Source organism: Syngnathus acus, chromosome 2, assembly GCF_901709675.1.
Source record: "Syngnathus acus chromosome 2, fSynAcu1.2, whole genome shotgun sequence".
Taxonomy (NCBI): domain Eukaryota; kingdom Metazoa; phylum Chordata; class Actinopteri; order Syngnathiformes; family Syngnathidae; genus Syngnathus; species Syngnathus acus.
This window is the reverse complement of record NC_051088.1, coordinates 666,938-682,419: the sequence shown is the minus strand read 5'-3', so window position 1 is coordinate 682,419 and position 15,482 is coordinate 666,938. Positions and strand designations below refer to the sequence as shown.

General features: G+C 47.4%; 1 protein-coding gene across 5 annotated transcripts in view; it reads right to left on the bottom strand.

Annotated features, from left to right (window-relative positions):
- The window catches only part of itpr3 (inositol 1,4,5-trisphosphate receptor, type 3), a 312,780-nt gene that overhangs the window by 121,254 nt on the left and 176,044 nt on the right, over positions 1–15,482 (bottom strand). For all 5 annotated transcript variants that reach the window (XM_037245884.1, XM_037245880.1, XM_037245881.1 and 2 more), the window contains 7 exons: positions 4,652–4,827; positions 4,391–4,550; positions 4,121–4,326; positions 3,846–4,046; positions 3,673–3,783; positions 3,518–3,613; positions 3,215–3,316 (listed from right to left, as the gene is read on the bottom strand). In XM_037245884.1, coding sequence (XP_037101779.1) covers positions 3,215–3,316; positions 3,518–3,613; positions 3,673–3,783; positions 3,846–4,046; positions 4,121–4,326; positions 4,391–4,550; positions 4,652–4,827 — 1,052 coding nt within the window. The remainder of the gene's footprint in view (positions 1–3,214; positions 3,317–3,517; positions 3,614–3,672; positions 3,784–3,845; positions 4,047–4,120; positions 4,327–4,390; positions 4,551–4,651; positions 4,828–15,482) is intronic.

Sequence of the window (15,482 nt, the reverse complement as noted above, 5' to 3'; positions counted from 1 at the left end):
TGTCATCCTCCATACCAAGTCTGACGGCAAGCTCGTCAACACTGCCCGCCTCCACGCCAAGACCAAATTCACAAAGGTCCTCATCTGGGAAATGCTCTTTGCTGATGCCCTTGCATCGCATTCAGAAATCAGCCTCCAACAACATCTAGTCAGCTGCTTTTCTCATGCTTGTAAGGAATCCAGTCTTACAAGCAGCCTTGAGAAGACCAACATCATGGCTCAGGATGCTAACACTCCAATTGTCACCATTGATAGTCACAGGCTGGAAGTTGTTGAGGATTTCACTTATCACTATTCACTATTTCTGGCTTGCGCTCTATAGATGTAGAACTCAACAGTAGAATAGCTAAGGCAGGGGTCGGCAACCCGCGGCTCTAGAGCCCCCCCCCAGCAGGGTTTTGGGTTGCCGACCCCTGAGCTAAGGCAACATCAGTCATGGCCAAACTAAACCAGAGGGTTTGGAGCAACTGCAGCCTTACTGAATACGTGGATAGTAGTCTACCAGGCACAGTCTTTCAGTACTCTTATCCATGGCAGCGAAACCTGGACTCAAGGTACAAGAAGAAGCTCAACAGTTTCCACCTATGGTGTTTGAGGCGAATTCTTTGCATTTAATGGTCGGACAAGATTACTAACACCGAGGTACTTGAGCGCGCCAACATGAGGTCGCTGTATGCCAACCTTTGCAAGAGACGACTCCGCAGGCTAGGCCATGTAAAAAGGATGGAACCTGGTGGCATACCAAAATATCTCCTCTATGGCAAACTGACAGATGGATCCCGCATCAGTGGTCGCCCAAAACTGCGGTTCAAGGACGTCTGCAAGCGAGACTTGAAGCGGTGCGAAATAGACCATCAAATATGGTAATGCACTGCTGACGAATGCTCAACTTGGAGACAAGCAGTCAAACAGGGAGTGGATCTTGCTGACGCAGCTTGGACCTCAGCCACCATCAACAGACGCATCAGAAGAAAGTAGCGGAGTCAAAAACCCCAGCAGCATAGGTCTTACTTAAACCCTGGACTTACGTCACTCCTTGTCAGTTTGTCCCATGATGCTATCCCTCCGCTCACTGCTCGTTCCCCCACTGACTCCCGTTGCTTGCCTGTTTGCTTGACCATTCATGAACGCTGCCCCGCCTGACTACGTCTCTGCCTTACATTCTGCTTGCCTGTCTTCGCTCCAAACTCTGTCTGGTCTTATCTTCAGCCTGTCCCCGACCACAAACTCATCTCGCCTTTCAATCTGTCTGCCTGCCTGCTTGCTCTCACTCCGCAAGCCACCAGCTGTGTTCCGGCACTAATTGTCAGCTCGCCTTGCTGCCACTTTGTAGCAGCACCCGCTCCGCCAGAGTTCCAGACTCCCATTTCCCCTTTCCCTATAATCAATAAACTCAATCTCATGCCGCACTTGGTTGCATAGTCTGTTTTGTCACAGGAATTCCACTGCCTGAAGGAAACTTGGACCGGCACCAGTGAGTGCAGTGAGATGCTCGATCTTTTATTGTCTGCATGTTCTTACTTGGACACTCTGAGAACGTCAGGTAATGGTGGAAGAACGGCCACTATTTTTAAAACAATTTTAGATGCAGTGTACATTTGCCGTCTCGATCAGCAGCGGTTAGGGTTGACAATTTATTTTAATCGTATGATTATGTTGAAATGTTGACTAGAATCATTAACTCATTAACTCTGTTTAAAACTTTCCACCTTTCCTTGACTCATTGAAACTTTCGACATTCCCTTCAGTTGTTGCCGACATTGGAAAGCAATGTTGTGCAAACATTCCTGCTTAGCTTATCTAAAGATGCTCTACTAGTATCTGTTTACACAACTTTGTAAAACAAAGAGATAAGACCCTTTTGCACTGATTAACCAGTTAGCAGAGGTGACCCCTGAAACCTGTTCACCCTCACCACCACCCTGTTTTCTCTCAATAAATAGAGGCAAAAGTTAGACTGCTTTCAAGCACCTCTGTACCATACAGGATGATAATGGCTGTCTCCGCTTGCAAGTGTAAAATGGGCAAACTGTCTCACGTGTGGTTCGTGCATCGGTAGAGTGGGGAAAACTCTATCACCAGCTTTGAAGGCATTTTCTTTGAACTTGGTGCAGTCGTTTACTCCCAAAATACTGCCAATCCAGAGACACTGACACTGATTTCAATGCAAATGGCCAGGCGTGTCAACCCAGCCAGACCCACAACATCAAGAGCCTTTAGGAACACCTCAGTAACTTCAATCCAACAGATAGGAGAGCCCACCTCAGAGTTCCCAGGCTCTGTTTTGCCTATGGAAGATGTGTCGGTGGAATTGAGGTCTTTAAATATTCTCCCCACAGACTCCCCACTGAGTTGCGGTAAGGAGCACCCCATCTCCACTTTGCACAGTGTTGATGGTGCATTGCTTTCCTCTCCTGAGACCAGAATTTCCTCTAAGCCGTCCGAAAGTCATTTTCCACAGTATCACCGAACTTCTCCCATGTCTGACTTTTTGCTTCACCGACCACCGAATGGGCGTTCCATTTGGCCAGCCGGTACCTGTCAACTGCAGTGTCCCACAGGCCAAAAAGGCCCAATTGGATTCTTTCTTCAGCTGACGCATCCCTTACTGCCAATGTCCACCAGCGGGTCCTTGGATTGCGGCTACAAGAGGCACCAACCACCTTACGGCCACAGCTCCGATCGGCCGTCTCAACAATGGAGGAACAGAACACTTGGACTCAATGTCCCCTGCCTTTCCCAGGACGTGAGCAAAGTTCTGCCAGAGGTGGTAGTTGAAACTCTTTCTGAGAGCTGATTGTGCCAGACATTCCCAGCAAACCCTCACTATACGTTTGGGTCTTCCAGGTCAAACCAGTATCCTCCCCCACCATTGGACACTCTCAGTTGACGGCTCCACGCCTCGCTTCATCCGAGTGTCCAGAACATGGGGCTGCAAATCCGATGAAAAGAACTACACAGTCCATCACCAAATTGCAGGCTAGGGTTTCTTGGTGAAAATATGGACACTCTTATACTTGAACATGGTGTTCGGTATGGACGAGCCTTGTCAAGCACATGATTTTGATAACGGACCACCTGTCATCGCACACTTGAGCATTGACGTCTACCAGCAGAACCATGGAGTTCCCAGGGGAAACGCTCTCCAGCAAAACACTGGTCTTTTAGTGGCCCCAGAGCCAAAAAAGAGAACACCTTATATTGAGTGGCTCACCTGCTGGCCCAGGATATAGATGTTGTGTCCCACCTCACGAGGTGACACCTCTCCACCCTCACATTCACTCTCCTGATGGTAGGCCTTCTTGATCATGTCCACCTGCATACACGCACGCACGCACGCACGCATGCACGCAATCACACACACACACACACACACACACACACACACACACACACACACACACACACACACACACACACACACACACACACACACACACGCAGACACAAACATACAGAAAAAACACTGTCGGTAGATGAACCACCTCACTGACACATGCGAAGAGAGGGCTCCGACCAGTTCTCGAGGACGGAGGTTGAAGAGAATCCTCTCTGCATTCTCACTGTCATGGCGACTTTCCATGAGCGCCAGCAGCAGCTTAGAGGCGTTGTCCTGGTAAAAGTGATATCATATGAGGCAATGTAATGTCACATGACATGAGGACAGCGCACCTTGAGCTGCAGCACCATATCTGTCCGGTAACGGCAGAGCGGGCTGATGTCATTGAGGATGAGTGCCGTGATGATGTCGATGCCATTACATTCGTGCGTCACGATGCATGTCTAAAACAAACGAAGACAAAAACCTCAGAATGTTTGCATGATGCGGAAGCACGGTCTCCTACCTGGTTCTCCTGACACGGGCCCTGACAGTACTCCGTGAGGGTCTCCAGAGTTTGCGTGATGAGGTGGACATTTGACTCATTGATGTAGAGTCCCAGCAGGCCCAGGCCACCCGTGGTGCTTCCACACATGATGTCCAAGAATTGCAGCGTCTCACACACTAGGTTGTAATTTGTCTTGTTGTTCTGACAGCGCAGGAAGTTCTGAAAGAGCATGTCAAACAAGATAAACAATTTGCTTATTCCACTCATGGCTACCAGATGGGACCACCACTCACTTGTAGATCCTGATTGTGGTTCTCGCAAAGAAGCTGTAGAAACCTCAGGATGGGCTTCATCATAAGAACAGCCGGGCCCATTTCTGTCTCTATCTCTTTCTGCTCCGCTATTGACTGTGCCTGCAGAGAGGATGGGCTGCCACCTTGGCTCTGGACCAGTAGGGAATGTCCGTCAGTAATACAAAGTCCAAGTGGTGAAGAAGAGCCTTTCCAAGAAGAGCAGGTGTGTTGAGAAGTCATCTTTGCAAAACATGTTCAGGGTGACCTCACCATTTTCAAGCTCCTTTTCGTTGGCTTTGTGTGACATCTCGCCAACGTTGACCGAAACGGTGGCTTTAATATCCATCTGAGCCTCTTTCATCCTGTCGTGGAGAACTTTGAAGAATTTTTCCGACTTGTTATCCCCCATCATCAGCTTGTAGAATGAGTTCTACAGAATTGAGAAAGTAGGAAAAAGATTCTCAAATAGAAAACGTCTGGAGTACCATTTAGCCAGATGGGGTTCAGGTTTATAAGGGTGCCCCAGTTAACCTGTATTTCTGTGTTTCCTCCCTCCAGCAGACAAATGGCCAGCTGGATACTCTCCTGGAAGATTTTGTCATTCTTGGTGCTCATAACCAGGTCTGTGAAAAGTTTGCTCCCACCTTCTCGGTCCAGACGACACTGAACCACTGCTACTGCCGCCCAGTCATGCTCTTGATCACCGCCTGGTGGTCATGCAATGGTTCATGACTTCATAACGTAATCCTGTTGAGCTGGAGCTTTACAATGAAAGCATCTTACAAAAAACCCAAACAATGGCTATATGTGTGTGTGTGTGTGTGCGTGTATATGTGTGTGTGTATATACTATATATATACGTATATATATATATATATATATATATATACGTATATATATATCGCTACAACGCGGTTCGTTTATCGCGGTTTCACTACATCGCGGATCTTTTTTCCAAATTGAAAAAAAATGTAAAAGTCAAAATAAAACTTCTAAATTGAGGAATTATGGCACAAAACCTGCCCACACACCAGCAGAAGGCAAGGAGTGCCCACACAATTGCAGTGCGTACACTTGTACCTTTTTTATAAAAAAAATATTATAATAAGAGTTCTAAAAACATATTTACAGAGTTGTACCTTGTTATAGAAAAAAATTTATAATAATAAAAGAGTTAGAGTATTTACAGTATGTACACTTGTACCTTGTTATAAAAAATTATAACAATAAAAGTTGTTCTAAAGACATTTACAGTATGTGTTAAGAATTCTCCATGTTATTTGTTATTCAGCTGTGCTTCGATTTGAAGTAGGGTTATTTATTTTGAAGGCCATTTTCAGGCGATACCACTTCCTGTCATTGACGATGTAAGTGGGTCTCCTAACAAGACAAATGAACGACCACGTGTCTAACCTTTAGGACAATGTAGTATTGCTCCAAATGTTCGTTTAAATTCCTTTAGAGGTCCGTTTTCAAGTTAGCACGATCGGGAATTAGCATATTTCCGCTAACTTGTTAGCCTGCCCAGTACTTCTTGTTAACATGTTACACACACACACACACACGTATATTTATATTTTCGATATTTATACAAAATGTTCTGTATGTTACTTATACTATTAATGTATTATTTACATGTTTGAAACAATTATTTAATGTTCTAATAATAAAATATGCACTTAAATGGTTTCATATACATTTATTGACACAAAAAATGTACAGATAAAAAAAAAAGTACAGATGAGAGGGTGACCGTACGTCGTGGATTTCACTTATTGCGGGTGGTTTTTGGAACCAATTACGGTCTGGCAAAATGATCTGACACATTTGTAGGTTTAATAAAATGGAAATACATTAAAAATACAAAAAGTATTTTTTTATTTTCGAAAAGTACATATAATGCCATTTTGTTTTGTTTGCCGCACCCTATATGTATATATATACAGGACTGTCTCAGAAAATTTGAATATTGTGATAAAGTTCTTTATTTTCTGTAATGCAATTAAAAAAACAAAATGTCATACATTCTGGATTCATTACAAATCAACTGAAATATTGCAAGCCTTTTATTATTTTAATATTGCTGATTATGGCTTACAGCTTAAGAAAACTCAAATATCCGATCTCAAAATATTATAATATTTCCTCAGACCCAGTAAAAAAAAAGATTTATAACAGCAGAACAATATCAAACATTTGAAAATGTCCATTGATGCACTCAGTACTTGGTTGGGAATCCTTTTGCATGGATTATTGCATCAATGCGGCGTGGCATGGAGGCAATCAGCCTTGGGCATTGCTGAGGTGTTATGGATGCCCAGGATGCTTCAATAGTGGCCTTTAGCTCATTTGCATTGTTGGGTCTGGTGTCTTTCAGCTTCTTCTTCACAATACCCCACAAATTCTCTCTGGGGTTCAGGTCAGGCCAATCGAGGACAGTTTTCCCATGGTCAGTACACCATTTACTGGTGGTTTTGGCACTGTGGGCAGATGCCAGATCATGTTGGAATATGAAATCATCATCTCCATAGAGCTTTTCAGCAGACGGAAGCATGTCCATCCATCCATCCATCCATCCATCCATCCATCCATCCATCCATCCATCTTCGTCCGCTTATCCGGGGCCGGGTTGCGGGGGCAGCAGCTTTAGGAGGGACTCCCAGACTTCCCTCTCCCCAGCCACTTTATCCAGCTCATCCCGGGGGATCCCAAGGCGTTCCCAGGCCAGCTGAGAGACATCGTCTCTCCAGCGCGTCCTGGGTCGTCCTGGGGTCTCCTACAGGCGGGACATGCCCTGAACACCTCCCCAGGGAGGCGTCCAGGAGGCATCCTGATGAGATGCCCGAGCTACCTCATCTGGCTCCTCTCAACTTGGAGGAGCGGCTCTACTCCGAGTCTCTCCCGAATGACCGAGCTTCTCACCTTATCTCTAAGGGAGAGCTTGGACACCCTCCGGAGGAAACTCATTTCGGCCGCTTGTATCCTGGATCTCATTCTTTCGGTCACGATCCATAGCTCGTGACCATAGGTGAGGGTAGGAGCATAGATCGACCGGTAAATCGAGAGCTTTGCCTTTTGGCTCAGCTCTCTCTTCACTTCGACAGACTGGTACAGAGTCCGCATTACTGCCGACGCTGCACCAATCCGCCTGTCGATCTCGTGCTCCAACCTGCCCTCAGTCGTGAACAAGACCCCAAGATACTTGAACTCCTCCACTTGGGGCAGGATCTCATCCCTGATCCGGAGAGGGCATTCCACCCTTTTCCGACCGAGGACCATGGACTCGGATTTGGAGGTGCTGACCCTCATCCTGACCGCTTCACATTCGGCTGCGAACCACTCCAGAATGCTGGAGATCATGGCTTGAAGAAGCCAACAGCACCACGTCGTCTGCAAAAAGCAGAGAGGCGATGCTGAGGTCCCCAAACTGGACACCCTCAACGCCTTGGCTGCGCCTAGAAATTCTGCCCATAAAAATTATTAACAGGATCGGTGACAAAGGGCAGCCTTGGCGGAGTCCAACCCTCACTGGGAATGAATCCGACTTACTGCCGGAAATACGGACCAAATTCTGGCATCGGTGATACAGGGACCGAACCGCCCTTATCAGTTGGCTTGGCACCCCGTACTCCCGAAGCACCTTCCACAGAACCTCCTGAGGGACACGGTCGAACGCCTTCTCCAAGTCCACAAAACACATGTGGACTGGTTGGGCGAACTCCCATGCCCCCTCGAGGATCCTGCCAAGGATGTAGAGCTGGTCCACTGTCCCACAGCCAGGACGAAAGCCACACTGCTCCTCCTGAATCCGAGGTTCGACCTCCCGACGGACCCTCCTCTCCAGCACCCCTGAATAGACACAAACAACAGTCAGGACCCGTCCCCCCCACCCGAAGGCGGAGGGAGGCTACCCTCTCGTTCACCAGGGTGAACCCCAATATGCAGGCGCCCAGCCGGGGGGCAATAAGTATGCCTACACCTGCTCGACGCCTCTCACCGTGGGCAACTCCAGAGTGGAAGAGAGTCCAGCCCCTCTCGAGAGGGCTTGTACCAGAGCCCAAACTATGTGTGGAGGCAAGTCCGACTATGTGTAGTCGGAACTTTTCTGCCTCACACACCAGCTCGGGCTCCTTTCCAGCCAGAGAGGTGACATTCCATGTCCCAAGAGCCAGCTTCTGCAGCCGGGGATCGGACCGCCAAGGTCCCCGCGGAAGCATGTAGTGCTCTAAAATCTGCATTTACTCTGGACTTGATGAAACACAGTGGACCAACACCAGCAGCTGACATGGCTCCCCAAACCATCGCTGACTGTGGGAACTTCACACTGGATTTCAAGCAACTTGGATTTTGCTCCTCCCCAGCCTTTTCTTCAGACTCTGGCGCCTTGACTTCCAAATGAAATACAAAACTTGCTTTCGTCTGAAAAGAGGACTTTGGACCACTCTGCAACTGTCCAGTGCTTCTTTTCCATAGCCTATGTCAGACGCTTCTTCCGTTGTCTTGAGTTTAGAAGTGGCTTGACCATGGGAATACAGCTATTGTAGCCCATTTCCCGGACACGTCTGTGAACAGTGGCTTTTGATACCTGGACTCCAGCTTCAGTCCACTGTCTTTAAAGCTCCCCCAAATTCTGGAAGCGACTCTTCTTCACAATGCTGTTAAGGCTGCGGTCATCTCTCTTGGCTGTGCAGCGTTTCCTGCCACATTTCCCCCTTCCAACAGACTTTTTGGGGATGTGCTTTGAAACTGCACTCTGTGAACAGCTTGCTCTTTGAGAAATTTCTTTTTGTGTCTTACCCTCCTGATGGAGGGTGTCAATGATGGTCCTCTGGACAGCAGTCAGATCAGCAGTCTTCCCCATACTTGTGATTTAGTTTACTGAACCAAGCTGAGTGTTTGTCAAGGCTCAGGAAGCCCTTGCAGGTGTTTCGAGTTAATTAGACCATTTAAGTGATTAGTTGAATACCCTACTAGAATACTTATTCATGATATTCTAATATTTTGAGATAGGATATTTGAGTTTTCTTAAGCTGTATGCCATAATCAGCAATATTAAAATAATAAAAGGCTTGCAATATTTCAGTTGATTTGTAATGAATCCAGAATGTATGACATTTTTGTTTTTTTAATTGCATTACAGAAAATAAAGAACTTCATCACAATATTCTAATTTTCTGAGACAGTCCTGTAGGGCGCACCAGATCAAAAGGTGCATAGAATAGAAGCTACTGCATCAAACTGGAGTTGACTACGGTTGCTGTAATGCTGAAAGCGATGCGACATTGTAATTTACTAGTCATACTGAAACGTACTGAAATATTTTGGCAGAGCACTGTGTACAACTAGTATGGATCAACAAATTCATCAATTGATCCATATATAAGGCGCTCTGCATTATAAGGCGCACTGTTTTTTGTTGTTGAGTAGATTATAAGCTTTCAAGTGTGCCCTATAGTGCAGAAAATACAGTATGTATATATATATATACCGTATTTTCCGCCCTAAAAGGCGCACCGGGTTATAAGGCGCACCTTCAATGAACGGCCTATTTTAAAACTTTGTCCATATATAAGGCGCACCGGATTATAAGGCGCATAAAATAGAAGCTATACTGCAACAAACTGAGGTTGATTAGGGTTGCGGTATGCATCCACTAGCCAATAACCAACGAGCCCTCTGTAAACAATCGCGTTTCTCAAACGATCTCCTATAAAATGATCGGAACTGACTAAAGTTCGATCTAACGCATTGGTACTACTTACCTATGTTTCCCTTCCATATCGATCCGTAGATTTACTCGAAACATTAACAGAGCAGCCTATTTTCACATGAAATAGCCTGGTACGTATAGCAGCTATCGTCATAGCATTAGCCATCCGCAAAGTCCCACGAGCCTCAGCTCGCAATCGCCCATGAGCCTCAGCAAAGTGTAAACAATCGCGTTTCTCAAACGATCTCCTATAAAATGATCGGAACTGACTAAAGTTCGATCTAACGCATTGGTACTACTTACCTATGTTTCCCTTCCATATCGATCCGTAGATTTACTCGAAACATTAACAGAGCAGCCTATTTTCACATGAAATAGCCTGGTACGTATAGCAGCTATCGTCATAGCATTAGCCATCCGCATAGTCCCACGAGCCTCAGCTCGCAATCTCCCATGAGCCTCAGCAAAGTGTAAACAATCGCGTTTCTCAAACGATCTCCTATAAAATGATCGGAACTGACTAAAGTTCGATCTAACGCATTGGTACTACTTACCTATGTTTCCCTTCCATATCGATCCGTAGATTTACTCGAAACATTGACAGAGCAGCCTATTTTTAAATGAAATAGCCTCGCGGGTACAACAGCTATTCGGTGACGCCCCCTGACTACAGTTACCGTAATGTTGGGAAGCGATGCGACCTTGTAATTTACTAGTCGTACTAAAACGTACTGAAACATTTTGGCAGAGCACTGTGTACAACCAGTATGGATCAACAAATTCATCAATTGATCCATATATAAGGCGCACTGGCCTATAAGGCGCACTGTCGGCTTTTGAGAAAATTTTAGGTTTTTAGGTGTGCCTTTTAGGGCGGAAAATACGGTATATATATATATATATATATATATATATATATATATATATATATATATATATATATATATATACAGTGCCTTGCGAAAGTATTCGGCCCCCTTGAACCCTTCAACATTTCGCCACATTTCAGGCTTCAAACATAAAGATATAAAATTGTAATTTTTTGTCAAGAATCAACAACAAGTGGGACACAATCGTGAAGTGGAACGAAATTTATTGGATAATTTAAACTTTTTTAACAAATAAAAAACTGAAAAGTGGGGCGTGCAATATTATTCGGCCCCTTTACTTTCAGTGCAGCAAACTCACTCCAGAAGTTCAGTGAGGATCTTTGAATGATCCAATGTTGTCCTAAATGACTGATGATGATAAATAGAATGCACCTGTGTGTAATCAAGTCTCCGTATAAATGCACCTGCTCTTTGATAGTCTCAGGGTTCAGTTTAAAGCGCAGAGAGAACCATGAAGACAAAGGAACACACCAGGCAGAGATACTGTTGTGGAGAAGTTTAAAGCCGGATTTGGATACAAAAAGATTTCCCAAGCTTTAAACATCTCAAGGAGCACTGTGCAAGCAATTATATTGAAATGGAAGGAGTATCAGACCACTGCAAATCTACCAAGACCCGGCCGTCCCTCCAAACTTTCATCTCAAAGCTTGTTGGCGCCGCGGTAGTGGCGACACGTTTGCAGCAGCTCCGTCGACTCGTCTGTATATTGTCTCGTTTTATATGTTCTTTTTTACTCTTTTTTCTTTTTTTTCAGTCCTGTGCTTTTCTTTTACCGGGCAGAAACATGTTTGCGAAAACAGTGAGGCTGGCCGTCTTATTTGATCTATTTTTCACCTGGTTCATCACCCCAGCAACCGCCGAAGCAGGCAGTAAACGCTCCATTGTTTACACCCGTGGTCAGCTGTTAGCCCTCTGTAGCCAAGGGAAGCTAACAGGCTACAAGCCCAATGTCTCCCCCGAGCTGAAGAGGAGGAAAAGAGGACAACGCTCGGGTGTTATGTGCCGGAAAAAGAAACGCCGCTTCAAGCCCACACTCCCCACCATCATCACCGGGAATGTGAGATCCATTTGCAATAAAATGGATGAGCTAACGGCGCTGGCACGGCACCAACGGGAATACAGGGAATGTAGCATGCTGCTATTCACGGAAACCTGGCTGACGGAGCAAACACCGGACTCTGTCGTCGCTCTGGACGGATTCAACCTGATAAGGGCAGACAGGACACGAGAGAGCGGTAAGAGGAAAGGAGGGGGGCTTGCTGTGTTTGTGAACGATAGATGGTGTAACCCTGGGCACATCACTATCAAGGAGCAACTCTGCAGCGCGGACATTGAGCTGCTAGCCGTTAGCTTGAGGCCACACTACCTGCCGCGGGAACTCTCGCACGTTATCGGGATAACTGCGTATGTCCCCCCAAATGCTAATGCCGACGCAGCCCGCGATGTCCTGCACAGCAGTGTAAGCAGGCTGCAAACACAGCATCCACATGCCCTCCTCCTTATTACCGGGGACTTCAATCATGCCTCTCCTTCATCCACGCTTCCAACTTTCAGCCAATATGTCACCTGCAGTACCAGAGGAAATAAAACACTGGACCTTTTTTATGCCAACCTTAAGGAGGCATATACATCATCCCCCCCCCCCCCCCCTTGGAAGATCTGATCACGATCTGATCCACCTTCTCCCCCTGTATCAGCCTCTGGTGCACAGGCAACCAGCAGTCACCCACACCAGACAGATCTGGTCTGAAGAATCTCTGGAGACTCTTCAGGACTGTTTTGAGACCACGGTGTGGGACGTGTTCTGTGAGGACTACGGGGACGACATCGATGGTCTCACCAGCTGTGTCACGGACTACATTAACTTTTGTGTAGACTCCACCATACCCACCAAACAGTCAGAGTTTTTGCAAAAGCAAACCTTGGATCACCCCTGAGATCAAAGACCTGCTCAGGGACAAAAGGAGGGTCTTTTAAATCGGGAGACAGGGACCTGCTGAAAACGGTGCAGAGGGACTTGAGGAAGAAGATCAGGGAGGGGAAGAGCAACTACAGGAGGAGGATGGAAGACCAACTGCAGCGGGACGACGTCAGCGGGGTCTGGAGGAGCCTGAACACCATCTCAGGACGTAGCAACTCCAGACCTGCGCTGGACAGGGATCAGGAGTGGGTGAATGACCTGAACCGGTTCTTCAACCGGTTTGAACAAACATCCACTCCTCCCCCCACCCACCCAGCCCTGCTGCAACTTCCCCCGACTGGAGCCTCTTCTGCTCCGAGGACTCTCACCTCAACCCCGCCCCCTGCTACACCCCCTCCAAGACCCCCCAGCCCATTCTCAACTCCACCGAACCCACCAACCATCCCCCCTGCAACCCACCCCACCCCACCCACCACCCCCCCACCCAGCATGGTGCTCTCCACAGCCCAGGTGGAGAGAGGACTGGCCAGGCTCAAGGTGAAGAAGGCGACGGGTCCAGATGGCATCACCTCCAGGCTGCTCAGATCCTGCTCCAGGCAACTGTGCGGGATCGTGGAGCACATATTCAACATGAGCCTGAGGCTGCACAGGGTACCACAGCTGTGGAAGACGTCCTGCGTGGTACCAGTGCCCAAGTCATCTCGCCCCAGTGACTTCAACCACTACCGGCCGGTGGCCCTGACATCCCACCTGGCGAAGACCCTGGAGAGGCTGGTCTTCCACCACCTGCGCCCCCTGGTGAGCTCCTCCGCCGACCCCCTGCAGTTCGCCTACCGGCCGAGCATCGGGGTTGAGGACGCCGTCATCTTCCTCATGCAGAGGTCCCTGGCTCACCTGGAGCGGGCTGGAAGCACTGTGAGGATCATGTTTTATGATTTCTCCAGTGCCTTCAACACCATCCAGCCAGAACTGCTGGGGAACAAACTGCACCATGCTGGAGCCTGCCAGCAGCTGACATCATGGGTCCTGGACTTCCTCACAAACAGACCGCAGTTTGTGAGGACAGGAGGCCGTGTGTCTGACACGGTGGTCTGCAGCACAGGAGCTCCACAGGGGACCGTCCTGGCCCCCCTCCTCTTCACCATCTACACAGCTGACTTCACCCACCACACATCAACCTGCCACCTCCAGAAGTTCTCGGACGACTCCGCCATCGTCGGTCTCATTAACAACGGAGACGAGACGGAGTACCGAGAACTGAATCACAGATTCGTGGACTGGTGCCGGCGGAACCGCCTCCAGATTAACTCTGGGAAAACAAAGGAGCTGGTGGTGGACTTCCGCCGGCGCAAAGTCTCCCCCTCGCCGGTGAACATCCAGGGAACGGACATAGAGATTGTGGACTCTTACAAGTTCCTGGGTGTTCACCTGAACAATAAACTGGACTGGACTGTTAACACTCAGGCCCTATACAAGAAGGGCCAAAGCAGACTCCACCTGCTGCGCAGACTGAGGTCCTTCGGAGTGAGGGACGGCCTCCTGAGGACCTTCTATGACTCTGTGGTGGCGTCCGCCATTTTCTATGGGGTGGTCTGCTGGAGCAGCGGCATCACTGCAGCGGAGAGGAAGAGGCTGGACAAGGTGGTGAAGAAAGCCGGCGCTGTCCTGGGCTGCAGTCTGGACCGGGTGGAGGTGGTGGGGGAGAGGAGGATGGTGGCTAAGCTGTCCTCCATCATGGACAATGTCTTCCACCCCTTCATGAGACTGTCAGAGCCCTGGAGAGCTCCATCAGTGACCGGCTTCGTCACCCACGATGCACCACCGAGAGGCATCGCAGGTCCTTCCTCCCTGCTGCCATCAGACTGTACAACCAGGCCGATCACCGTAGCTAACGGACAAAATAACATGCAATAACGTGCAATAACCATGTGTGCAATCACACTATGTGCAATATCTGTCTACCTCACACTCTTTTACCTGCTTTCTTTGCACTGTTTTTTATTTTTTATTTTTTCTTCACTTGCACTATTTTTTTTATCTAATATTTTTTTTATCTCCACTGCATATTGTGTATTGTGTATTTTGTATACACTGTCCATATTTTTTAATTATATATACCTTCTACTTCTTTAAAATCTTTTACCCCCTTCCCCGCATGCGTGTGTGTGTGTATATGTTAAGTGTACTGCTGCTAACAAAGGAGTTTCCCCATTGAGGGAATAATAAAGGATTATCTTATCTTATCTTATCTTATCAAACAAGGAGAAGACTGATCAGAGATGCAGCCAAGAGGCCCATGATCACTCTGGATGAACTGCAGACAACTACAGCTGAGGTGGGAGAGTCTGTCCATAGGACAACAATCAGTTGTGCACTGCACAAATCTGGCCTTTATGGAAGAGTGGCAAGAAGAAAGCCATTTCTCAAAGATATCCATAAAAAGTCTTGTTTAAAGTTTGCCACAAGCCACCTGGGAGACACACCAAACATGTGGAAGAAGGTGCTCTGGTCAGATGAAACCAAAATCGAACTTTTTGGCCACAATGCAAAACGATATGTTTGGCGTAAAAGCAACACAGCTCATCACCCTGAACACACCATCCCCACTGTCAAACATGGTGGTGGCAGCATCATGGTTTGGGCCTGCTTTTCTTCAGCAGGGACAGGGAAGATGGCTAAAATTGATGGGAAGATGGATGGAGCCAAATACAGGACCATTCTGGAAAAAAACCTGTTGGAGTCTGCAAAAGACCTGAGACTGGGACGGAGATTTATCTTCCAACAGGACAATGATCCAAAACATAAAGCCAAATCTACAATGGAATGGTTCACAAATAGACG